At 51.8% G+C, this 21,633-nt stretch overlaps 4 protein-coding genes across 6 annotated transcripts in view; 1 reads left to right on the forward strand and 3 right to left on the reverse strand.

Annotated features, from left to right (window-relative positions):
• Positions 1-137: 137 nt before the first annotated feature.
• LRRC73 (leucine rich repeat containing 73) lies at positions 138-3,466 on the reverse strand. 2 transcript variants are annotated; one of them, XM_081140606.1, is made up of 6 exons: positions 2,661-3,466; positions 1,937-2,097; positions 1,474-1,596; positions 986-1,086; positions 617-839; positions 139-464 (listed from the first exon to the last, which is right to left on the reverse strand). In XM_081140606.1, exons 1-6 carry the CDS (start codon positions 2,930-2,932, stop codon positions 394-396), a joined length of 951 nt encoding a protein of 316 aa, XP_080996732.1. In that variant the 5' UTR covers positions 2,933-3,466; the 3' UTR covers positions 139-393. The 2 variants fall into 2 exon arrangements, with proteins under 2 accessions (XP_080996733.1, XP_080996732.1); XM_081140607.1 differs by lacking the exon at positions 1,474-1,596 and having other exon boundaries at positions 138-464; positions 2,661-2,960.
• A 1,503-nt stretch (positions 3,467-4,969) lies between these two features.
• Positions 4,970-9,373, reverse strand: YIPF3 (Yip1 domain family member 3). 2 transcript variants are annotated; one of them, XM_081141008.1, is made up of 9 exons: positions 9,119-9,373; positions 8,321-8,518; positions 8,020-8,126; positions 6,701-6,746; positions 6,474-6,566; positions 6,186-6,317; positions 5,877-5,990; positions 5,557-5,680; positions 4,970-5,456 (listed from the first exon to the last, which is right to left on the reverse strand). In XM_081141008.1, the coding sequence occupies exons 1-9, from the start codon at positions 9,197-9,199 to the stop codon at positions 5,308-5,310; spliced, it is 1,044 nt and encodes a 347-aa protein (XP_080997134.1). In that variant the 5' UTR covers positions 9,200-9,373; the 3' UTR covers positions 4,970-5,307. The 2 variants fall into 2 exon arrangements, with proteins under 2 accessions (XP_080997134.1, XP_080997135.1); XM_081141009.1 differs by lacking the exon at positions 5,557-5,680 and having other exon boundaries at positions 4,983-5,447; positions 5,868-5,990; positions 9,119-9,366.
• Positions 9,374-9,425: 52 nt separating this feature from the next.
• POLR1C (RNA polymerase I and III subunit C) lies at positions 9,426-13,383 on the forward strand. The gene is made up of 9 exons (XM_081139676.1): positions 9,426-9,577; positions 9,704-9,775; positions 11,447-11,554; positions 11,780-11,912; positions 12,199-12,318; positions 12,409-12,561; positions 12,725-12,874; positions 12,986-13,102; positions 13,249-13,383. The coding sequence occupies exons 1-9, from the start codon at positions 9,509-9,511 to the stop codon at positions 13,365-13,367; spliced, it is 1,041 nt and encodes a 346-aa protein (XP_080995802.1). The 5' UTR covers positions 9,426-9,508; the 3' UTR covers positions 13,368-13,383.
• A 2,285-nt stretch (positions 13,384-15,668) lies between these two features.
• The window catches only part of XPO5 (exportin 5), a 43,627-nt gene continuing 37,662 nt past the window's right edge, over positions 15,669-21,633 (reverse strand). The window contains exons 23-32 of the mRNA XM_081139675.1: positions 21,384-21,520; positions 20,143-20,240; positions 19,539-19,585; positions 18,990-19,087; positions 18,301-18,363; positions 17,389-17,471; positions 16,823-16,930; positions 16,563-16,700; positions 16,233-16,397; positions 15,669-15,816 (exon numbers count right to left, since the gene is read on the reverse strand). Of these exons, the coding sequence (XP_080995801.1) occupies positions 15,679-15,816; positions 16,233-16,397; positions 16,563-16,700; positions 16,823-16,930; positions 17,389-17,471; positions 18,301-18,363; positions 18,990-19,087; positions 19,539-19,585; positions 20,143-20,240; positions 21,384-21,520 (1,075 nt within the window). The 3' untranslated portion in view covers positions 15,669-15,678. The remainder of the gene's footprint in view (positions 15,817-16,232; positions 16,398-16,562; positions 16,701-16,822; positions 16,931-17,388; positions 17,472-18,300; positions 18,364-18,989; positions 19,088-19,538; positions 19,586-20,142; positions 20,241-21,383; positions 21,521-21,633) is intronic.

The following is a 21,633-nucleotide window of genomic DNA, read 5'->3' on the forward strand; positions in this document are numbered from 1 at the left end:
AGCCAGAGGGGTTTGATACATTTGGGGCCAGAGGACGCTTTGGCTGTGGGATGGCACTGCCCCCTAGTGGTGCTTAGTGGTACCTCCGTTTTCTCCCCTACTGCCAGACCCCAGTGACCACAGCCACACGCCAGGTTGTAAAGTTCATAAAATCTCTTCCGAGCCAGCGGGCTGCAGCCAGAGCTGCCAGCAGGTGCAGAGCCACTACCTTGGGTTCAAGTGCCCCCAAGGCTGTTGCTCATTCACAGCTTCCAGACCCTCCCATCACACTGCCACGAGCTGTCAGAGCCCCAGGCAACCCCCCTCCCTCCCAAGCCCCAGGCCTGATCCTGGTATCGGGCTAGGTGCTGGGCACAGACAAATGTAATGATGTGCAGAAGCCAAAGTGGAGAGTCACATTTCGGTCTCAGCCAACAGACTGTCCCCTAGTCCTGACGTCATTAGCACCATCTGAGAGCTGGGATCTGTGGAAGGCAGAGGGGTGTTCAGACAACGATTTGTTCCTGCAATGGGCACTACAAATAGGAAAAAAAAAGTGGTGTAGATTTCTCACACCCATCCTCCCAGGTCCCAAGCCTCTTCAGACCTGGCTCCAATCAACCCACAGGGCTCTTACCACTGGGGCACATCCAGGAGCTGCTTCCCCTCTGGTGGGCAGCAGGCTCCCGCCCCCTCTCTCGTTCCTGGGTGTTATCAGGCCCTCCTGCCACCTCCTCCTCCTCCTCTCCCTCAGAAAGGAGGTCACAGATCTGCTGCTGCAGCTCTGGGCTAATGCTGTTCTCAGCCAACACCAGGCTCCGCAAAGCCGTGGGGTAGTTTTCTACCATGTCCAGCAGGGTCTGGGGGAGGAAAGAGTGTGGAAAAGGGTAAACTCAGTCAATGTGCTTCCCTGACTCCAACCTGCCACCCCTTCTGAATGTCCGCAGACACCCTGGCTCACTTCCACCCCGACCCCTGGCCTTCCCCAAGCATGAAGATGTCTTACCTGAGCAGACTGGTTGGTGAGCCCTGTGCTCTCCAAGTCTAGGACCTCTAAGGTGCGACTGGAGGCCACAGCTACAGCCAGCATCCCTGCCACATGGTCACCTGGGGAAACAGCACACGTGCACACACATGTACTCACCTGCATTCATGAACAGCCCTGCTAACCCTTCCTCCCACACAGCCTCCCCACTGCCCTAACAACCTTAGATCCCACCCCAGGCCAGGAAACGCTGACAATTGGTAGATGGCCAGGAGGAGAGCATTGTGATTGGTGAGTGAATGCATGAAGCAAGACAGGAGTGGTGATGGATGTTTTGATCTACCTGTTGGTCATCTATCTAGTCCTGCACACAGGAGTCTCCTCTATTACCTCTCAGACCCCCTCCATCTCCCCTCCCCTGTGTGGGGGTTACCATGGCAACTGATGGTCCCAGGTTCTTGGATGGGGGTGGGGTAGTGAGAATCTAAGGGGGTTTTCTTGAGCCTCACCCAGGGGGTTGTAGTCCAAATTGAGGACGCGGACCTGGGAGCTGTGGGCCACAGCAATGGCGAGGCGGCTCCAGCCCTTAGGGGTGATGCCAGGGTTGGCACTCAGCGTTAACTCCTTCAAACCTGGGCAACATCATAAGGAGAAGCCAGGATGGAGGTCAGGCCTTCTTTAAGCTCTTACCCTGCCCTAGATTTCTGGGGTGTCCTCCCTAGTGGCTGGGAGTTGCCCCACTCCCACTACAGAACTCCAGTGCCATTAGAGACCCTGCCTTCCCCGCCCACCAGAACTGGATTCCAGATTCTCCATCCTGCTCAACCCCTAATCCTCCTTCCTGAGAGGTTTTAAAACACGTTCTCACCCACAGTGTCAGAGCCCTCAGCTCTGGGCCACGACCCCTGCCCTCTGCATTTAGCTTTTCATCAAGGTTACACCAGCCCATGCCCTTAGCAGGGCCCTGCTCACCAGACTTGGCCCCGTCTGGGGGGAGGAGGCCACAGATGAGGTTGATGGCTTCATCACCCAGCATGCAGTCCCCCAGGTCCAGAGCCACAAGGGCAGGGTGGAGGGCCAGGGCTGGGTTCAGCAAGGCCAACCCCGCATCTGTCAGGGGGCTCCCATGCAGGCTGGGGGGTGAGACCAGAGAGCAGAGGTTACCACAGTCCTCGGCCCTACCTGTAGGGAAAAGGGGTGAGCCCTAGAGGTGAGGAGGGTATTCAGTCACAGCACTGAGGAGAGGCCTTGGGAAGGGAGAAAGAAAATTCTAGATTCTAAAGGAATACAGGTAGAAGGGAAATTCGTTTTCCTTTCTGGTGCAGAGACTGGGACCCAGGACAGAGCACAGAGAAGGGGGTGGATGGTGGGTTAGGATTCCTCAGTAGGCAGAATGGAGGGGCAGGAGTCTAGTCCCCTGGGCAGTGTTCCTTTTGGGACTGAGGAGCTGCCACCAGAAGCCAAGGCGGGTGATTAGGCGAGAGGTGCACGCGCCCTATCAGGAAGGGCTGTAACCTGTCTCCTTTGGGGTGGGGCAGAGCCCAGCGGGAAGGATGTGCCGGCAGGGTGTTGCGGAGGCATGGGCGGGGGGATGAGGGGTGCGTGTAAGGGCAGGAAAGAGGAAAGGAGGGTGTGTGGAGGAAGAGGAGGTGGCAGGGAGTTCGAGAAGGGACCCCTTGGGAGGAAGCGCACTCACAAGAGGGACTGGATGGAGCGGTTGGTCCGCAGCGCCTCCGCAAGCTGCTTGATGCGGCTGGGGCTGGACACGACGCCCAGGTTAAGGTTGAGCTGCGCCAGGGACGTGGCTCCGGCCAGGGCCCGGCAGATGCGACCGAAGTCGCGGTCGCAGAGGCGGCAGCCGCGCAGAGAGAGCAGGCGCACGGCGTTGTCGCGCAGGCCGCGGCAGATGTCCCGCACCTCGGCGCCTGACAGCGGCTCCCCTGAAATCTGGATGGAGCTGGGCAGCATCGTGCCTACGGCTGGGCCTCCGGGGCCCGGCCCCAGGCCGCGGGCGAGGTTGGCAGGGCCGCGGGCGGGGTCCGGGCTCCGGTCGGGGCCCGGGCTGGGGTCGTGGCCGGAGCGGGCGCAGAGGCGGCGGCAGCGGCGCTGGCGGCGGCGGAGGCGGCGGCGGAGGCGACGGAGGCGACGAAGAGCGCCGGGGCCCCGACCGGAGCCCGCCGGCGTGGCGGAGGCGCCGAGGCCGGCCGCCCGGCTGAGACCGCGTGGCGCTGGTACCGGGGCGGACCGTGCCGTCCGTGTCTGGACTGTGGGCCGGGGCGCGATCGGCGGCCGGCGGGGCGCTGCTTCGAGCTTGTCCTCGTCTCTCGCGGTTGCGGCGGCGGCTAAGGAGCCTGGGCTTGGGGCGCGCGGGACAGGTCCCCGCTCGGAGCCCGCATCCGTCCGCTCCCCTCCTCCAGCCCGGCTCCCCTACCGCGGCCGGAGGGAGAGCCCGAAGCCGGCTGGCGGGCAGCAGGCAGGCGGGCAGGCAGCTCGGTCCTCAGCTCCTGCGCCGGAGCAGGCGGCGAGTTCCTATGGCAACGGCCGCGTCACCGCCGCTCGCCCCGCCCCTCGCCCGCCCCAAGCCACGCGAGCCCGGGAGGTTTGCGCGCACCGGCCGGTTCAGGAGCCGTGGGGACGCGCCTTCCCTGGGGGTGGGGCCCGACGACAGGTAGAAAGTCGGTATCCTGGCGGAGGCCTGCGACCCACGGGGTGTGGAGGGAATGGGGGCACGCGGCGCGCAGCCGGTGTTGAGGCTGTGAACGGGGGCGTGCCCACTCCCCCGCCGTTTCCCGAGCCTAAGGGCCAGGCCCTCGGTGCCTGCGTCCGGATCCCAGGCACGCCCCCCTGTCCTGTTTGGACGTCCCCAAGGCCCCCTAATCCCGGCCTCGCCCCGCCCCCGCGACGGGGGGGGGGGCGCCGCGTGCGGGAGGTTCCAGCCCCGAGGACTTCCCCGCGTGTCCCCCGCCAAGATGGCGGCTTCGCGGCGGCGGCCCCAGGGGCCTGGCCGGGCAGAGGCGGCCCGGGCTACCAGGCACAGGGGAACCCCAAAGGGTTCCCGGGGCAGGTGAGCCGCAGGTAGATGCAGGGTGCTGGTGCCGCCCCGTCCCCAGGTGCCTAGGGTACTGCTGATACTGAGGCTGAGTACCTGGGAGACTGGGGTACCCAAAATAAACGGGGCGCCAGCATCAGCGACCTGGAGTGATGGCGGGGCCGCGGAAAGTGGGCTGGAGCTTTCAGGGAGGACACGCTGCAGGTGTAGGCAGTGATGTTGGAATTTTGTCGAAGGGTGATGGCCGGCGGCCTCGGGCAATGAAGGGCACATCTTTCGTAGTCCCTTTATTAGGAAGGAAAGCTGCTAACCTAGATTTACTAGGGTAATTTTTTAAAAAAAATGAGTGTAGTGAAGAGAGGCAAAAAATTCTATTCCCCGTTAACCAATGGATCAGATTAAATAGGTGGTGAAGTGGATGGTGCTATGCTTGGGTGGTGGTGGTTTTTAAGAGTAACCAGCACTCTTGAGGAGGAAGGACAGACACAGCTCCTGGTAGAGCTTTGTTCCTCTGGCCCCAGCATAACCTGGGCAAAGCCAAGGTTGGCTTCAAATGTGAGCTGTCATGGCAAATTATCCCTACACAATGGCCCAGGTATATAAGGGTCTTATAATGACATGGGGTCGAGTCTGGAAGTTTTTGTCCAATTGTCATTGCCCCATTGGTGTCCTAAGAGTGCAGCTGTGCCCAGACTCAAGCTGGGTGCACTGCTCCACCAGACTTGTGGTTCTTGGGTGTCAGGCCTCCTTGCTGCTCCATGGGTCAAGTGTCCTCTGCATTCAGGGACAGGTTCCATATTCAGTCACTGCCTTCAATGTAGTCTGGACTGTCCTACCTTCATCCTGCCTGTCCCACCTTACATCCTGAGGATATAAATAAGGGAACATATGACATTAGCACCACTGACAGAACAGGAAAGTATACAGGAAGTAGGGAGGACCACTGGAAGGGTAGCTGCAGTTCCAGACTTCAATCAATATTTTAATTACCAAGTCTATACTTAACAAGACAATGTGGAAGAAATAAAGAGGAAGGAAAGAACAGGTGGTTGGAGGGCCTCAGAGGCGCTGACCCACTTTCTGCACTGGCTGCAGAGCCCTGCAGTCCTGGCCAGGGGTTCCTGGCCTTGTGCTCTTCAGAAGCCCCCACAGGAGTCGAAGGAGGTGCTTAAGCAGCTACAGCTTTCTGGCAGCTGCAGACCGCATCAGAGACACATGTATTCAGTTCTGTCCTTTAATCTTCCTCCACTCTCCAGCATGGTTCAAGGGGGCTGGCCAAGGATTTCAGGTAGGGTCAGTGTGACTGCAGGGCCACCTCGACAGCCTTAACTGTAGTGTTGAGCATGGTGGCTGGAAGCCTAGCAGCAGGGAGTGCAGCGGGGATGTCTCTGGGGACCCTCTGCATGGGTGGGATGTTGGGGCCCTCCAATGTGTCTAGGATCCCTGGAAGGAAAGGGATGGAAGGTGAGCAAGTTAGTCAGCTGGACCTTGTCCTAGGCAGCTGTCCTTCCCTTCCCCCGCACCCAGGCCTCCTGTCACTTACCCTCCACCACTTTGTGGTAGGCAAAATGCAAATAGAGTAGGAAGAGCATGTGCAGGGCAGCTAGGGTGCCACAGAGGAGCAGCCGCTGTGTGGGGCCCACAGTCCGTGACACCAACACTGCCACCTAGGACCACAGGAATACAGCTCAGAGGGTGTGGCTCCAAAGTGAGCAGTGTGGAGAAGACACTCCTCCCCAGAGCAGAAACATCTTCGGGCTCTTCCCAACTCAGCCTTTTGTGAGGTTCGGCCCAAGCTCTGGGCTGCTTTCCCCAGCTCCCCAGGAGGACAGCCCACCCCTGAAAAGCTCCTGCCCAGCTTACCATGCGCAGGGTGGACAGCCCCCCGACCAGCAGCCAAAAGAAGTAGAAGAGGGCATGGAGGTGGATGTTGTAGGTGACGAGAAGGACAATGCAGTGCCCAAAGAGGCCATAGCCCTAGGAAGGAGGATGGAGAGGAAAACCTCTCAGGCTGGGCTGGCTGAAATCTCACAGGGACCCTGAGAAATTAAACGGTCCACCAGCCAGCTTACCCCATTCCAGGCCCTGGGGCCCCAGGACACATGCAGACCAAGCCCTGGCTGTTGTAAGGTCACCCTTGCCCACCACCATCCACCATGCTGGACTCCTTACCAACAGTGCCAGCATCTGAAGCATGGTGATCTGGGCGTTGCACAGGTAGGCGAGGAAGTAAATGAAGGATGAGACGCCCAGCCAGTAGCCAAAGCAGGTGCCAATGGCTGTGCCCATCAGGGTGCCCTCCCGCTGTGGGGTGAAGGCTTTACTTAGTCCTGGGAGGCCTCTGGTCTCAGCCTCACCCAGGGCAGTCCTCAGGGCTGCTTCTAACTCACTCCACCATCTCCTCCTTGGGCAGCTTTCAACTCAGTTCAGCCACCCCCCAAAGTCCTCTGTCCTGCTTACGATAATGGTGTCAGATGTCTTCATCCCATGGAGGAGGATGGCAACCAGCGTGAAGACCAGCATGAGAGGTCCATAGAGCTCACCAGCGATTTTCTGTCAATATACCAACTCACTCAGGCCGGAGGGTACAGTGGCTCTTGTTTATTCCTTCCCAGACTTTGCCTGGTGACCCACCCTTTGCCCTACGGCCTCCCCTGGCTCTTCCAGTTATGCTCCCCTCTATTCACCTGGGGGAAGCTGACCATCTTGATAGGGATCATGGACTCCAGGAGCCTGGGAGAGGAGAGGAGACATGAGAGCAGAGGCAGCACTTACGAGGTTCTGGAGGGCCTGAATCTTATCATCTCTCTAACTCCAGAGAACATGCTAGATGGTAAAGGGAGAAGAGGGTAGTAAAGACAGACAGGGAATGAGGAAATCACTTCGTTGCCCCTAGAAATGCTTCCAGGAAGGACAACCCTCTGATGCTGTGCTGACTGATGCAGCAGCAACATGGAGAATTCAGGGAGCCCAGCTGGGCCTTGGGAGAGGGCTTGACAATTTACCGATTTGACCTGCCCCCTCAGCAGAGAATGCCCACAATTCCGAACTGTGATGGTGAAACCCTGGGAAAGGTTTAGAAGGAAAGGAGGTACTTGAGGGAACCAGTGTGCATCCTGCCTCTTTCTGCTTATCACTCCTCCAGGCACTGCTGAGCATTTTCTTGAAATATATCTGAAGTGGTATGAAAATTCCAGGCAGAAGGAATACAAGTCCCTATTCTCTTCTTAAGTGGCTAGCTCCTAATAATACCTTGGAATTTGACTAGATTTTACTCCCTCTGGGAAACTCACCCTGTCCCACCCTCCAGCCTACTCTGGGTCAGGTGTTCCCCATGTGTCCCTTCTTAGCAAATTGAGTGCTGTACTATAACGGCACTCGAGGGCAAGGCTCCCATCTCTTTCACCACTAACTCAGACACAACTAGTAGACTGTGCAGAGCAAAAGCTTAATAAGTACTTGCTGAGTGTACGGGTATTTGGCAAGTATTGGTTAAATTAAAGGATCAACAAAGAACTAAACCAAGAGTAATTCCACTTCTTGAAAAGTCACTCAGCATCTACATACTGATATTCTGGTTCAGAGACTGTTCTGGTGCTGGGAATAAAAACAAAACAGAGCCTGCTTTTGAGGTGGTCTCTGGAGAGATAGACTCAAGCATAAGAAAGTACAGCGATGCTGGAGTGTTCTCTGTTAGAGAAAAGCACAGAGCTCTACTGGAGCACCAGGAAGGGCACACTGGGGGTGGGGCTGAGGAACACAAAACAAAGGAAGCAACATCTGAGCTAGGTTTTGAGGGAAGATGAGCAGTATACTAGACGGAAAAGAAGAGAAAGGTGGTGTAGTATCACCATGTCCTATTCCGGGACTGGAAGAGGAATGGTGAGGCTGGAGTACAGATATAATGATGACAGCTGGTGGTGTCAAGAAGAGGGGAGTCTAAGGGCTTGGTCTCTGGCCATAGTTTATATGTGAGGAGGGCAGCTTCTGTCAGTAGGATCCTCACCTGCTTCGCACCTGGGCTGGCTCCACATCAAAGTAGGGTCTCAGGATGTCGATGTTGGCATACAAGCTGAAGGCCTTAGAGGCCTGTCTCTTCCCAGCCTGCCACATCTAAAGTAAGGAAGACAAGGATGGGACAAGTGGGTATTGTGAGACTGTTGGTTCTGAGCCCTCTTGCTAATTCTGTTGGATTTCTACATGGTTCTAACTGGAGAATCAGGGATGGACCTTCACCAACATCAACTCCGGAACCTGGGGCCTCCTAGGTATACTTTTCCACCTGCCAGGGATCCAGTCTTGCTTACCTGGTCAGCCACCTGCCGGCCCAGCTGTCCCTTAAAGCCCTTCATGCCCAGGAATTCCCCATCCTCTTCTTCAGCAGCGGCTGCATCAGCATCTACTTCTTCCTCGCGAAGGCGCTGATGCAGCTCACCCATATCCTCAAAGCTGGAGCCCGAAGTATCATCCATGTTCTCCATGTCAATCACAGCTGAGCCTCCACCCTATGAAGATAATAAATTCCAAGTGTGCAGGACCTTTCTGCTCCATCCATTAAGTCTCTGTTCATCCCAGGGCTTGGGGCTTTGCTCTTCCACTGCTGGGATATGGCTTGGAATCACCATAGATCATGCCACTCTCTTTCCCTCATTTGCTTTGTTTTCAGAACGTTGGTGGTTTGTCTGTCTTTTCTAGCCTGGGAAACCCACTCCTGGTCTCTCACATGTCTTTCTCCTGCCTTCCCTATCAAAGCTCCAAAGGGCTGCAAAAGTGCCCACTTTCGTTGTCTTTCCCAAGCCCAAAACAAGGCTGTGCATACAGTATAGTTTTAGCCAGGGCAATACCCCCCTGCCCCCGCCACACCTGATCCCGACCGACCTCCTAACTAGTCCTGACAGAAAGCGGGTGGGGCCAGAGACCCGAGGCCCTCTGGCTGGAGTACAAGTCCAGCCCTTTCAGGTCAGCACTGGTCCCACTGACTTTCGTGTGCACGATTACCCCAAGGAGAGGAAAAGTGCTGCAGATGGAGCAGACTTCTAGGCTCCGGGGTAGAGTCCCCACGTCACTTCTGGGACTGCTGGCAGCCGAAGCCTTGAGGCCATTACCTGGATGTTTTCTTCGAACCCTCCCCATTCCGGGCCAGCCCCATTTCGGGAGCCGCCGGTCGGCGCCGCCGAAGTTGCCATGTCCCTCGAGGGCTCCCGTCGTTGAAGCCCGCGCTACTCCAGCGCGTGGAGGGCGAGTGGGAGAGCCGTGGGCCTGGGAGAAGAAAAGATACAGGGGCGACAGAAAGGTGGGATCAGCCGGAACGCAGAAAAAGAGAAACCCGGATGTTTGGCTCAAACTGACTTCCGGAAGCTGGGGACGTGGACGTCAACAGGGTAGAGTCTCGCGATATTTGACCTTTCAGGCAGTGACGCGTTGCCTCGGAGACGGAGGAGGGCGACTAGAACGCACGCGCCAGTTGCTACCTTAATCACGTGGAGGGGTTGAAGATGGCGGCGGCCCAGGCGGTGGAAGAAATGCGGAGCCGCGTGGTTCTAGGGGAGTTCGGGGTTCGCAATGTAAGCTTTGTGGCCTTGAGGTCGGAAGGAGAAATGAGAGAGGAACAGGGATGAGCTGGGGTCGGAGTGGGGAAGGGCTTTGCCTCGCTACCGCTTCACGAACAGACTCGTCTCTCTTTGCTTTAGGTTCATACCACCGACTTCCCCGGTAACTATTCGGGCTATGATGATGCCTGGGACCAGGACCGTTTCGAGAAGGTTGGTGGAACTAGAGGTGTCTGGAGAGGGTATGAGGATCGGACCATGTGATTTGAGCAGTCCGCGCCTCAGAAGCTGTCCTTGGGGTTCGCTCCATTCATATAACGTTTAATGAGCAAAGTGCTAGGCGCTCCGTGTACACACGGTTTCCACCCTGTTCTGCGAACAATATGTTCAGTCTTGTTGAAGAGAGCTCGTAAACATTTCAGTATAATGTGCTAAAGGCGGTTGATAGCTGTAAGGACGACGGGGGATGGGGTCCGGAGGTGGGGTGGTGGTTTTCCCATCCCTCAGAGGCACTTAATCTAGACTGGAAAGGAGGGCAGAGGTATGGTAGATTTCCCGAAAGAGGTGACATCCGAATTGAGCCTAGAACGATGAGCAGAAGCTGAGAACAGAAGCTAAATTATAAAGGCTTGTGTGAGCTGTACTGTGGGAATGTCTAAGCATTTCACTATTGCTAGAGTATAATTTGGATCCGCATGAGTGGTAGGCAAGATTGAAGTGTGTCTTAGGGACTGTAGGTGATTGAGCAAAGAGGAGGTAGAAGGTAAGTTTGGTGATTGCTTTGATGTGAGTTGTGAGGGGGGAGTGTAAAATGACCTAGCTTGGGGAACTCCTGTGATGCATGGGGGCATCATTTATTGATGAGAAATGGGTTTGGGGACTGATGATGCATTCAGTTTCCTGCCTGTGGAGAAGACTGTGAGGCTAGTAGAATATATTTTTTAATTGAGATCAGAAGTGAGATGATTTTGGGAGTTGTCAGTAAATAGTTGCTAAAACTATTAGTGTGGTTGTCACTCTGGAGGGAAAACTTGGGAATAGTAATGTTTATGGAGTAGGTGGAAGATAGTGAATTTAGAAGGATTAATCAGAGAAGGAAGAAAACCAAAAGACTGGTGCTCAGAAATCAAGGGATCCTATCAACAATGTCAAATACAACAGAAAAAGTCTAACAAGATTCGGATTGGGCAGTGTCAACTGGAATAAGCAGTGTGGAAGTATGTTCTCTAGTAGAGTAGCTTCTGTGGATGGTCTGGGTGGAAGCCATAATGCAGAGACATGGAAACAACCGAAATGTCCTTCGATAGAGGACTGGATGAAGATGTGGTGCCTATATACAATAGAGCACTACTCAGCTATAAGAAAAGATGAAATACTGCCATTTGTGACAAGGATGGGCCTTGAGACTATGCTAAGCAAAATAAGTCAGAAAAAGAACCACATGATTTGACTTGTGGGATATAAAACTGAAAGCAACAAACGAACAAACAAGAAAAACAAACTGATAGACACAGACAACAGTGTGGTAGTTACCAGAGGGAAGGGGAGTGGAGGGGAAGTAAAGGGTAAAGGGGACCAAATATATGGTGATGAAGATGAGGACAGTGGGTGGTAGGCACACAGTGCAATATACAGATCATGTATCATAGAATCAAAAGAATATGCAAAAAGTTTACTATTAAAGAAATTTAATGGCCAAATAAAAAATTGCAAAAACCCCCACACAAACTAATAAAGGATTGGGGGAGAAAGGAACATCTAAAGAGGGACATCTTGGGCAAAGGGAGGTTTTGGATGAGAATGTTAATACCTTAAGGGGAATATCCAGGGGAGGTATCGACTATACCAACATCGAACTTCATTTAGTGTTTTTCCTGTCTTTAGAATTTCCGCGTGGATGTGGTACACATGGATGAAAATACATTGGAGTTTGACATGGTGGGAATTGACGCAGCCATTGCCAACGCTTTTCGACGTATTCTGTTAGCTGAGGTATTGGTGGGCATGGTGGCAGGGGTTAACTATGTCGGGAAACCTCACTTGTAGAATTCTCAAGGTTTATTTTTCCTGAAAATTTGCTAAGCATTTCTTCTGCTCATAACTTTTTCATCAAGCGTTCTTCTATGAAGAGGTCTCTCCCTATCTCTGTCAGCAGGCAGGGAGTAGATGGAGAGTTTATAGGGTGTTGGTAGATGAGTGATTGTTTTTGTTGGGCAGGTGCCAACCATGGCTGTGGAAAAGGTCCTAGTGTACAACAACACATCCATTGTCCAGGATGAGATCCTCGCTCATCGCTTGGGGCTCATTCCCATTCATGCTGATCCCCGTCTTTTTGAATATCGGAACCAAGGTGAGGGTTTGAGAAAATGAAATTTTGGGTAAAAGGGAGCAGCTCTTTTCTGTAGAGTAGATTTTGGAATCTGAGTGCCTATGTTCAAATCCTGGATTGACTATATTGTATGACCTTGGGCAGTTTACCAATCTTTTGGTATGTCATTGTTCTTATCTGTGAGAACACTTGCCCTTACCTTACTAAATTTGTTAAGAGGATTAAATGAGAAACTTAATGCACTCAGTATTGTGCCTGGCACTCAAATGTGCACTAGTCCTTTAAGAGCTGCCACCTCTTTGTGCAGGAGATGAAGAAGGCACCGAAATAGACACACTGCAGTTTCGGCTGCAAGTCAGGTGCACTCGGAACCCCCATGCTGCTAAAGATTCCTCTGATCCCAATGAACTCTATGTTAACCACAAAGGTGAGTGTTGGGAAGGTGAGAAAGAGGGCCGACCTTTTGGTGGGTGCTACTTTTGGGGACTGATATCTCTTGATGTGCTTCTTCCTCCAGTGTACACCAGGCACATGACATGGGTTCCCCTGGGGAACCAGGCGGACCTCTTCCCGGAGGGCACCATCCGACCAGTGCATGATGATATCCTCATTGCTCAGCTGCGGCCTGGCCAGGAGATTGACCTACTCATGCACTGTGTCAAGGGCATTGGTGAGAACCCTGTGGGCTGCCCTGGCTGGGGAGGAAGGTAGTTCAAATGCAGTGGGGTGAGGTGTCACTAAGGGACTCAGCTGTCACCGATAGGCAGAAAACCAATGGCCAAAGTTTGGGAATGTCAAGAAGGGTTTTCCCACAGGCTCTGATTTCCCTCTAGGCAAAGATCATGCCAAATTTTCACCTGTGGCAACGGCCAGCTATAGGCTTCTACCAGACATCACACTGTTGGAGCCCGTGGAAGGGGAGGCAGCTGAGGAGCTGAGCCGGTGCTTCTCACCTGGTGTTATTGAGGTGCATGAAGTCCAAGGTATTGTATTTGGGATGCTGTTCAGGTCAGGGCCTAAGGTATATTTTCTTTGAAGGTAGCAGAGAGAATGAAAGCTCTGGGCTTGTTTATAACATGGTTCGTTTTCATTAGGTAAAAAGGTGGCTAGAGTTGCCAATCCCCGGCTAGATACCTTCAGCAGGGAAGTCTTCCGCAATGAGAAGCTAAAGAAGGTTGTACGGCTTGCTCGGGTTCGGGACCATTATATCTGTGAGTATCCAGTTTGCAGGAGGTGATGGGGGCAGCTCTTCGGTGCTATAGCTTCCTTGCAGAGTCCCGGATGTAAAATCTAGCAGTAACTTTTACAGGAGCTTTTGCAAGCCCTGCCTGGGCTAAAATGTCTCTTTGGTTCCCAGTCTCTGTCGAGTCAACGGGGGTACTGCCACCAGATGTGCTGGTGAGTGAAGCCATCAAGGTACTGATGGGGAAGTGCCGGAGGTTCTTGGATGAACTAGATGCAGTTCAGATGGACTGAGGCTTGCAGACTTACTGGCATGGCTGGGCTCGATGCTCCCGAGGCAAGCTGAAGATTTTGGGTTCTGACCTGCCGCCACAGGACTGCTGTAGACAGCCCAATGTGACTAGGTGTCCTGAGTTTTCTGGGACAATTCCAGTTTTACTTCAGTTAATACATTTGGTTAAATGTGTTGCAAAATGTGCCTTTTATGCCTTTATAAGGCCTTCATGTAAATAAATTCACATCCAAACAAAAAGTGTTTTGTCTGAGACCACTTCTTCAGTTTTGATCCACAAATCTGGGGCCTCGTGTCAGAACAAGTTTGGCATTAGCAGTTAGCACACTGGGCTCAGATGTCATGGCAGGTCAGGGCCAAGGCCCTCTGAAGCCTCATGAGAAACGCTAAGTTGAGGTGTTTTCTGGGAGCAGTCAGACCTACAAAGAAACTGTATGCCACTTAACCTATCTTTTGGATACTGGAGGAAATGGCTGATAGAAAAAAGGGTGGTCCCTTGCAGTCAAATTACACTGCTATCAAGAACCATGAGGAAGAACAGCAATTTCCTTTGGACTGTCCCTCAGGGTCATGTCCAGTGGCCACCAATGACAGCACTGAGAATGGTATGGGCTGCCTCATCTGTGTGTCAGCGATAGAAATCTTTTTCTAGCTGGCATACTATTTCAGAAAGCTTGACAGAGCAGGTCCATCAGTCAGTTCTTTCTGTCCACTCATGAGGGGAACAGTGACCCTGAAGTATGCCAGTAGTTTGAAAAAGAGATGGGGCTCTTTCTGTATGAAATTGAGATTTTTACTGACATGCAGATGTGCTTTAGAGTTATGTTTCTACAAAAAAGTTCTATAAACAATAGAAAACTTCTAGCATGAAGTCACAAGATGTTAAAAATAGTACAACACAATAAATACAACTACGCCCTCCACGGCCCCAACTACAGAGGAGTAGACAGCTAACAGTTTGGAGGGAACAATGCTTTGAGAGGCCTGCACAGCTGACAAGCTCAGAGCACCACCCCAGGAAGAGGGTGTGGGGCACGTCTGTGCCATAGAACAACTATACCAGACCCCAAGTCCTGTTTCCCCAGCTTCACCTCTTCCAGAGCCTCTCCTGCCTGGGGGCCAGCACCAGCTAAAGCTGCAGCTTCAGCCCACACTACTCCACTCAGTCCTCACTGAAACCCTCATCGGTGGATTGATGACAGGCCTGCCTTTGTGCAGAACACCTGGACACACACTATATAGTTTCCCTATGGATTAAACTTGTCTATGGCCAGCAATGACCTCAAGGCTAGGGTCTGCATACATGCATTCTATGCTTATAGGACCATCCAGTGATCTTCAGGACTGGAGACCCATATTAGGAAGGCATATTTTCTTTTGGAAATGGCCCATGAGAGAAGTGATCAGGGACCTGAAAGGCCATGAGATTTTTGAAGGCACCTGGACTCAGCTAGTCCTACAAGAGACCAGTGGCTTTGCTAGCTGCTTGTCACAGATGTAGCCTAGTTGGTCTGGATTATCCTTAGATGCCAATGGCATCACATGACACTAAATAGGGTACTGTGGCTCTTGTGCCTGAGTGGACCCTGGGGCTGGGGAAACCACATTGAGGTCATTCATGGAAGGGCATGTGTGAGCTCTAAGGGGGATGTTAGCACTACAGATGCTGACGGAGCCCTGGTCCCTGAAGGTACTACACCTGATACCGCATCCAGAGCTTAGCAGTAGCCTGTACCATGGATCCCACCAGCTGACCGGATTCTTGCTCAAAACGGGGAACTGGCCCAATTCAATTCAGTACTCAGCACCTGACCCAGACATCCCACTGGGGGATGGGGAAGGCTCCCTGCCAGCCCAGCAGTGTGGGGACTAAGTGGGACTTGCAGTGGTCCAGGAGAAACTCTCGGCACAAGTCGTTCAGGGCTAAGCCCTTGCCACAAGGTCGGCTAGTTGCAGTGTTGGGTATGGCACCCCTAGTTACTGCTCTGCACGGGTGTGTCGCTGCATGGGGCGGGAGGGCTTGGGGAGAAGGGCTGCTCTGCTCTAGCTTTTCTCTCTGGAAAAGCCAAAACTCCAAGTAGAATGGGAGATACCTGGGAGGTCTAGACAGCATGGTGAAAGCCCCAACTCCCTTTTTGGACTTTAGTATAATTACTTCTAGCCCTGCACAGGGCCCACTCTCCAGCTCCAGACCTGGATCTCTCCAGGCTGACGATGGTGGTGAGGTGGCAGTGGAGAGGGGCCTAGAGACTAGCTACGAAGGAGACGAAGAGATGACAATAAAGGCCAAGGAAGGATGCCCAAAAGCTTGATTCAGGGTTCAAAGATGGTAGCCAGGCCGCCCTCCTCGTTGTCCAGCACCTCTGTCTCCAACACTGGCTTTGTTTTTTTGAAAAGTGATGGAAGATTCTTAATGTGAACTTCTTTCCGGAACTGCTCTCCCAAGGGTTTCTGTGGAAAGCAAATGAGAAAGAACTAATGCTGGACCCTGAGAGTAAGTTGTTCTGTTTTATGTATGTATGTATGTATGTATGTATGTCTTTATTGATTTCAGAGAGAGGAAGGGAGAGGGAGAGAGAGAAACATCAATGATGAGAGAGTCATTGATGGCTGCCTCCTGCATGCCCCCCACTGGGGATGGAGCCCGCAACCTGGGTATGTGCCCTGACTGGGAATTGAACTGCGATCTCCTGAATCATAGGTCGATGCTCAACTGCTGAGCCACACTGGCCAGGTGATAGTAGGTTGTTTAAAAGATCATCTCACCATAATGGCCAGTGACTACAGCTGGGTTCTGGTTTGCCTGAACACACAGTCTAAGAAGACCATGAAGTGGTTGGGAGCACAGAGGAAGGAGCATGACTTACCCCAATGCAACCAGCAATGAGGCGTTTGAATTGGTCCTTTCGGCGCTTGTCAGCAGCTTTCTGCAGAGAGGGGTTCAAAAGTTTGCAGTCAAACTGGTCCAGAGAGTCTTTCTGTATTTCAGGGATCTGCTCCATAACAGCTCTTATCTCCAGGTACCTGGGACGCTGAGAAGTGAGGGTAAACCCACTCAATGGAGTAGGTTTGGGCTCTGCCACTTTCCCCATTCCCTGCCACACCCACTTGTCAGCAGCACTAGCAACTTGGCATAAGGCCCAGCTGAGTGGGAGTGGCTGTGAAGGGTGAAGCCGCAGCCGCCCTCTCCCACTCACCAGCGCCTCGTAGATCTGGAAAGCCAGGTGCACCAGGGAAGCCATGCAGCCGTCATGCTGCCCGTGCGTCTGCAGGCCCTTCAGCACGCTGCTGAAAAGCCACGTCACAGCATCTGAGAGCAGTGTCCCTGACAGCACCTGGGGAGACAGCTGTGCTCAGGCCAAAGTGAGACTCTGAAGGCCCCCAGCACCCCAATTCTTCCAAACGATTCAGTCAATCCTTATGACCCAAACTTTCAAGAAGGGGCAAATAACCATACTTGTTTGAGGAGAGGCCAGCAGAGCTGTGTAGTTGTCCTCTGGCAGGACAGCGTATCCTTCCAGGCCAGGGAATTGAAGGCTGTAATTAACAGTGCCGTACAAACGTCCTAACAGAAAAGCATGAAGAGTTACAATGGGAAGGTAAGCACTTTCTCCGAGTATTCTTCTACATTAGGGGCTGGGGTTTTAATAGTAGGTATGCAGGAAAATGATGAGAGAGAAGCGACCTTATTTACTCTGTGTGAATCAGGTGGTCAAAAAGAAGAAAAAAACACCAATATAGAGGAAACCTATGTGCAGGAAGGAGACAGAGCTCGGAGGAGCTGGGAGGCTGAACATGAGAGACTGGCATCAATGTGCCTGAGTTTTTCTGAGAGCCTTTGCCCACAATAGGGGAGACACCACGGCCTTGAGCTTTCCACACTGTTTTCTGGGGTTTTAGGAATAAGGAACTTAACTTGCATAAAGGAGTAGTACCCCCCACTTTTCTGAAGGCATCAGAGAAGAGTGGAAGCTGGCTCCATGGCGGGAAAAGAGACAAACACCACCCACACCCTGCACCCACCTCGTGCTTCATTAGGCACTTGCCCAGGTCTGTGAGCTCCGCCATGGCTGAGGGGGTCACCTCTGTGGCCATCATCTCTTCATCTGTAGCAGAGAGCAGAATGTTAAACTCCAGCCTTTCAGAACACAGAAGTCTATCCTGTCCTGACAGGAGCCCACAGAGTAAAGGAGAGTTGAGTATCCTGGGCTGACTGGTGGTTGAGTAGCACTGGATGGCCCCCAGGCCTCATGAAAGGGTAGAGAAGCCGCTGTCCACGGCAGATCTAGAGATGCACCTAGCTCTACATTTGGGAAACTTGGAAATGAGGTTTTCTGGACAGTTACTTAAAAAGCTGCAAATAGTGAGGGTCTTTTGTCATTGAACAAATATATGAGGACCCACTGTAGACACTAATTTAGTTACTGGGGATATCACAGGAATAGGACAAAGTCTCTTTCTGATGAGAGTCGACATTCTAGTGAGGGTGACAAGTAATAAATGAATACATAAATAAAACAATGTCATCAAATAAACAAACAAAAAACCACATAACATCAGGTAAAAATAAGTGCCCTGAAGAAAAACAGAGCAGAGCAGAATATAGCGTGGTTGGGTTGCTATTTTTGATAAGCTGGTATGGAAGACCTATCAGAGGTGACATCTGAGCAGAGACCCAAATGAAGCAAGGGAACAGGCCAATTATATAGTTGGGAGGAAAAATTCTAGAGGAAACAGCCAGTGCAAAGGCTCTGAGGTGGGAGTACAGTGGAGAAATACAGCAGGAGGGCCAGCAGAGACAAGAGCTAGATGCAGAACACCTTGTCCACATCAGAGTGCTCGGGAAACAGTTTCTACAGGGACTGACGTGGCTACAGAAGGGACGATATTTAGGAGCCTAAGGACAGACCTCTGAGGGCCACACAAGAGACTCACCATCTCCATCCGCAGGGGGAGCAGTACTGTGGTCAGCACCTTTCTTTGAAACACAGCACACCGCTAAAGCAAGAAGGCAGGGTTACTGGGTTTTACTACCACCAGACAACAGCTGCCTCAGGCCAACAGATCCCAAACTGTCTCTGGGCAAGTGAGGAGAGGGGAAAGTGGGGTACTGTCCAGGAACAACATCAGCTTCACCAACAGAAATAGACGCATTTGACCAGACTGTGTTCTGATCCCTCTTCAAGTTCAATTAACTGGAGGGAAATTACAGAATCCTCTGAGACTAAGTGACCAGGAGAGGATATCTAATAAATCTTTGGTCTACTCTGTATCTCCAACAAATGACCAAAAAGAGAAAGAAAATTAATCACCTTCATGTCCAAGAATTAAAATTTCCCCCCTATTTTGACAAGGCTAGGAAGTTATTCCTACCATTAATCCAAATTCCTCCTGCTATTTTAGACTATTTCCTCATATTTTGGCCTTAGTATGAACAAATACAACTGTTTGCCATTCATAAAATGTCCATAGGTTGATTTAAGGACTACCTTGTTTCTACCTAATTACTTCTCATCAAAAGGTCAGTATTGCTGCAAACATGCCTTATTGCGGCTGGGTGGGTGACCAATTTTTTCTCCTAAAAAATTCGTCTCTACTACCCCTGGTTCCCACATGCCACTTACTGATTAGGTCCATGACTTCTCGAGTTAACATCCTCACCAGTTGTTCCTCCAGCATCTCTTGAGACTCTGGGTTTTCATCTGCTGTCTCATCTTCTCCACTGCAGAACACCAGGGGGCCAAATTCCATGGGAGTGCAAAAAGGGAAGGACAAGAAAAGCAGTGACCCTAACCAGACCCTCCTGCCCAGCTCCTTCTCCTGCCTCCTCCTGGTCTACATTCCATGCAAATATTGGGAATGGACAGCAACGATCCATTGAGGGACATTATGACTTGTGACTATCCAGTTGGTAGAGGGTCCTAGATCAGAATTCTAAGTTGGTAAGATGTCTCAGCATTCTCCTAAGGCAGCTGACGGTGCCCCTTATAAAGTCTGAGTCTGCCTAATGGTCACAGACAAGCCACCTTCTCAGCCTTCATCTAGGCTGAGAATGACCATGACCCACTGCTGTTCTAGCCCTGGGACAGTGGAAACCCCCTGCCCCCTTCCAACCTTCTCCCACCCCAAACTTGGCTCCAGCTCATCCACCAAGGAGAAGAGATGTTCCTTACCACAGCAGGCTCCTCTGGTTGATGACTTGCCATTTTTGGGAAAGCCTCTGGGAAAACAAAAAGGAAGTGCTAGTATTGGGTAGAAGGTTAGAACAGATAAATATCTAAAGTCTACTTCATGATTAGAATTAGGCAAGGATGACTGCAGGCATCAAAGGCAGTGCCTTGGGAGGCCAACAAGTCTAAAAAAACAGGTATGGTTTCTGTAACCTTCCACACCCACAATGAGGGCAGATTGAACATGTGTTTGCTTGGAAAGGATCAACAATTTTAGAATTCCTGGGTCACTCTGGACACATTCTTTCACCCAGTCAGTCCCCTTGCTTAATTCTCGAGTCAGGGAAACAGAACCAGGGGAAACACTCCTCTGATCACCTTTCCTCAAGTAACAAGAGGTTAGGAGCAGAATCTGACTCTGCAGGTGCTTCGTGGGCAGTTAAACCAGTTTAGTTCTTGGGGGACCGCTCAATCCAAAGCAGCAAGGGGAAGATGGTTGCACAGGGCTAGGAAACAACACTTTCAGGAGCTTTTGACTTGCAAGACTCATGAGAGGCCATGCACCTTAAGAGTCCACTTTGTTACCCTTTCCTGACCAATCTCTTACCATGTGGAGGTAGGTGAAAAGAGGTCCAAGGATGGGAGACACCAGGGCTTCATAGTGCTCTGGGGGACAGAAGAGCACCAGAGGCTTCACAAAGACCCATGGCACAGCAGGTTAAGAAGTTCTAGCACATGAGTACACCCTCCTTATTCTAAAGCACCCCTTATCTGTCAGGCAACAGGTTGAACTCTTGGGCAGAGTCAACCCACAAAGGACTTGCAAGATGCCAAGAACATCCTGTGTTCATCTTCAAGCTCTTTTCTGAAAATCTTAAGCTGCATGTATACTCATTTCCATTATATTTTTAGTTTCACTGTCCTTTCTTCCACGCTGCATGTTATGGGCACTGAGTTGTCTGAAAGCAGGGCAGAAAATAGGAGGGACACCTTGTAATAAACTCCCCTTTACTAATCTCCTTATAACTCATGGAATAAAGATTAACTAAACAAAAAGAAAAGGACCCGCCCTGGCTGGTGTTGCTCAGTGGTAGAGCTTCAGCCAGCGCACTGAAGGGTCATGGGTTCGGTCAAGGGCACGTACGTGGGTTGCGGGTTTGCTCCCCACCCTTGTTTGGGGCACGTGCAAGAGGCAACCAATCAATGTTTCTCCCTCCCTTTCCCTCCCACTCTCTCTAAAAATCAATGGAAAAAATATCCTTGGGTGAGGATTAACCAAAAAAAAAAGAATCTAAGTGACACCGAAGCATGAGAGAGCAATCGAAGGAGCACCTTACAGAATATACAAGAGGGCTGAGTGGGATGGTAAGGATTTGCCCCTAAGAGCAAGAGCTTTCAAGGCCCCCTGGACTGCCTTCCTGTTTTTCCTGCTATTTACTTCAATCTTCTTGTCTTTTTCCCCCCCTTTAAATCCTCACTTAAGGATATTTTTATTGATTTCAGAGCGGGAGAGAGAGGACAGAGGGAAGTGGGGAGAGAGAGAGAGAAACATCGATGTGCAAGAGAAACACTGATTGGTTGCCTCTCATACCCACCTTGACCTGGATCAAACCTGCAACCTAGGTATGTGCCCTGACTGGGAACTGAACCCGCAACCTTTTTGGTGAATGGGACAAGGCTCAACCAGCTGAGCCACCAGCCTGACAATCTTGTCCTTTTAACGTAGTCATTAAACACTCAGATATATTTTCCCATCTATTCCATGCCGCTCAGCTGTGCCTCCTCTGGTGCCTAAGAACTGTTCCTGTATTCAATCTTCTGGGTTAGCTAGGGACTTTGAAAGGATATGAAGCATGGGTCTGAGTCGGTAGTCAGGAATATTGTTCAAATTGACGAAGGCTGAGCTGAGGAGCTGGGTAGCCAGGTGCTCCACAGTGTAAAAGTCCTGCTGCATGGAAGGGCCTGCCTTCCCCAGGATATGAAAACTGTAAGGGAAATCATAGGCAATGACAAATTCAACATCTATTACTGCCAGCCCTGACTGCCCCGGGAAGTCTCTGTGCCAAGGATCTTTGGTACAGAGACTTCTAGTCTACAA

The sequence above is a fragment of the Miniopterus schreibersii genome, assembly GCF_964146895.1.
Source record: "Miniopterus schreibersii genome assembly, chromosome: 6".
In the NCBI taxonomy this organism is placed as follows: domain Eukaryota; kingdom Metazoa; phylum Chordata; class Mammalia; order Chiroptera; family Miniopteridae; genus Miniopterus; species Miniopterus schreibersii.

What these genes read in the sequence shown, in the direction of transcription:
- LRRC73 (XM_081140606.1), bottom strand. Translation starts at nt 2,932, where the DNA reads ATGCTGCCCAGCTCCATCCAGATTTCAGGGGAGCCGCTGTCAGGCGCC. An exon ending in CGCTCCATCCAGTCCCTCTT is followed by an intron (nt 2,098 to 2,660) that starts GTGAGTGCGCTT and finishes CTCACCCCCCAG; the next exon opens with CCTGCATGGGAGCCCCCTGA. An exon ending in CTCCTGGATGTGCCCCAGTG is followed by an intron (nt 465 to 616) that starts GTAAGAGCCCTG and finishes TGCCTTCCACAG; the next exon opens with ATCCCAGCTCTCAGATGGTG.
- POLR1C (XM_081139676.1), top strand. Translation starts at nt 9,509, where the DNA reads ATGGCGGCGGCCCAGGCGGTGGAAGAAATGCGGAGCCGCGTGGTTCTA. An exon ending in GACGTATTCTGTTAGCTGAG is followed by an intron (nt 11,555 to 11,779) that starts GTATTGGTGGGC and finishes TTTGTTGGGCAG; the next exon opens with GTGCCAACCATGGCTGTGGA. An exon ending in TTTTGAATATCGGAACCAAG is followed by an intron (nt 11,913 to 12,198) that starts GTGAGGGTTTGA and finishes CTCTTTGTGCAG; the next exon opens with GAGATGAAGAAGGCACCGAA.
- YIPF3 (XM_081141008.1), bottom strand. Translation starts at nt 9,199, where the DNA reads ATGGCAACTTCGGCGGCGCCGACCGGCGGCTCCCGAAATGGGGCTGGC. An exon ending in AGATGGTCAGCTTCCCCCAG is followed by an intron (nt 6,567 to 6,700) that starts GTGAATAGAGGG and finishes GTATATTGACAG; the next exon opens with AAAATCGCTGGTGAGCTCTA. An exon ending in CTACCACAAAGTGGTGGAGG is followed by an intron (nt 5,457 to 5,556) that starts GTAAGTGACAGG and finishes CTTTCCTTCCAG; the next exon opens with GGATCCTAGACACATTGGAG.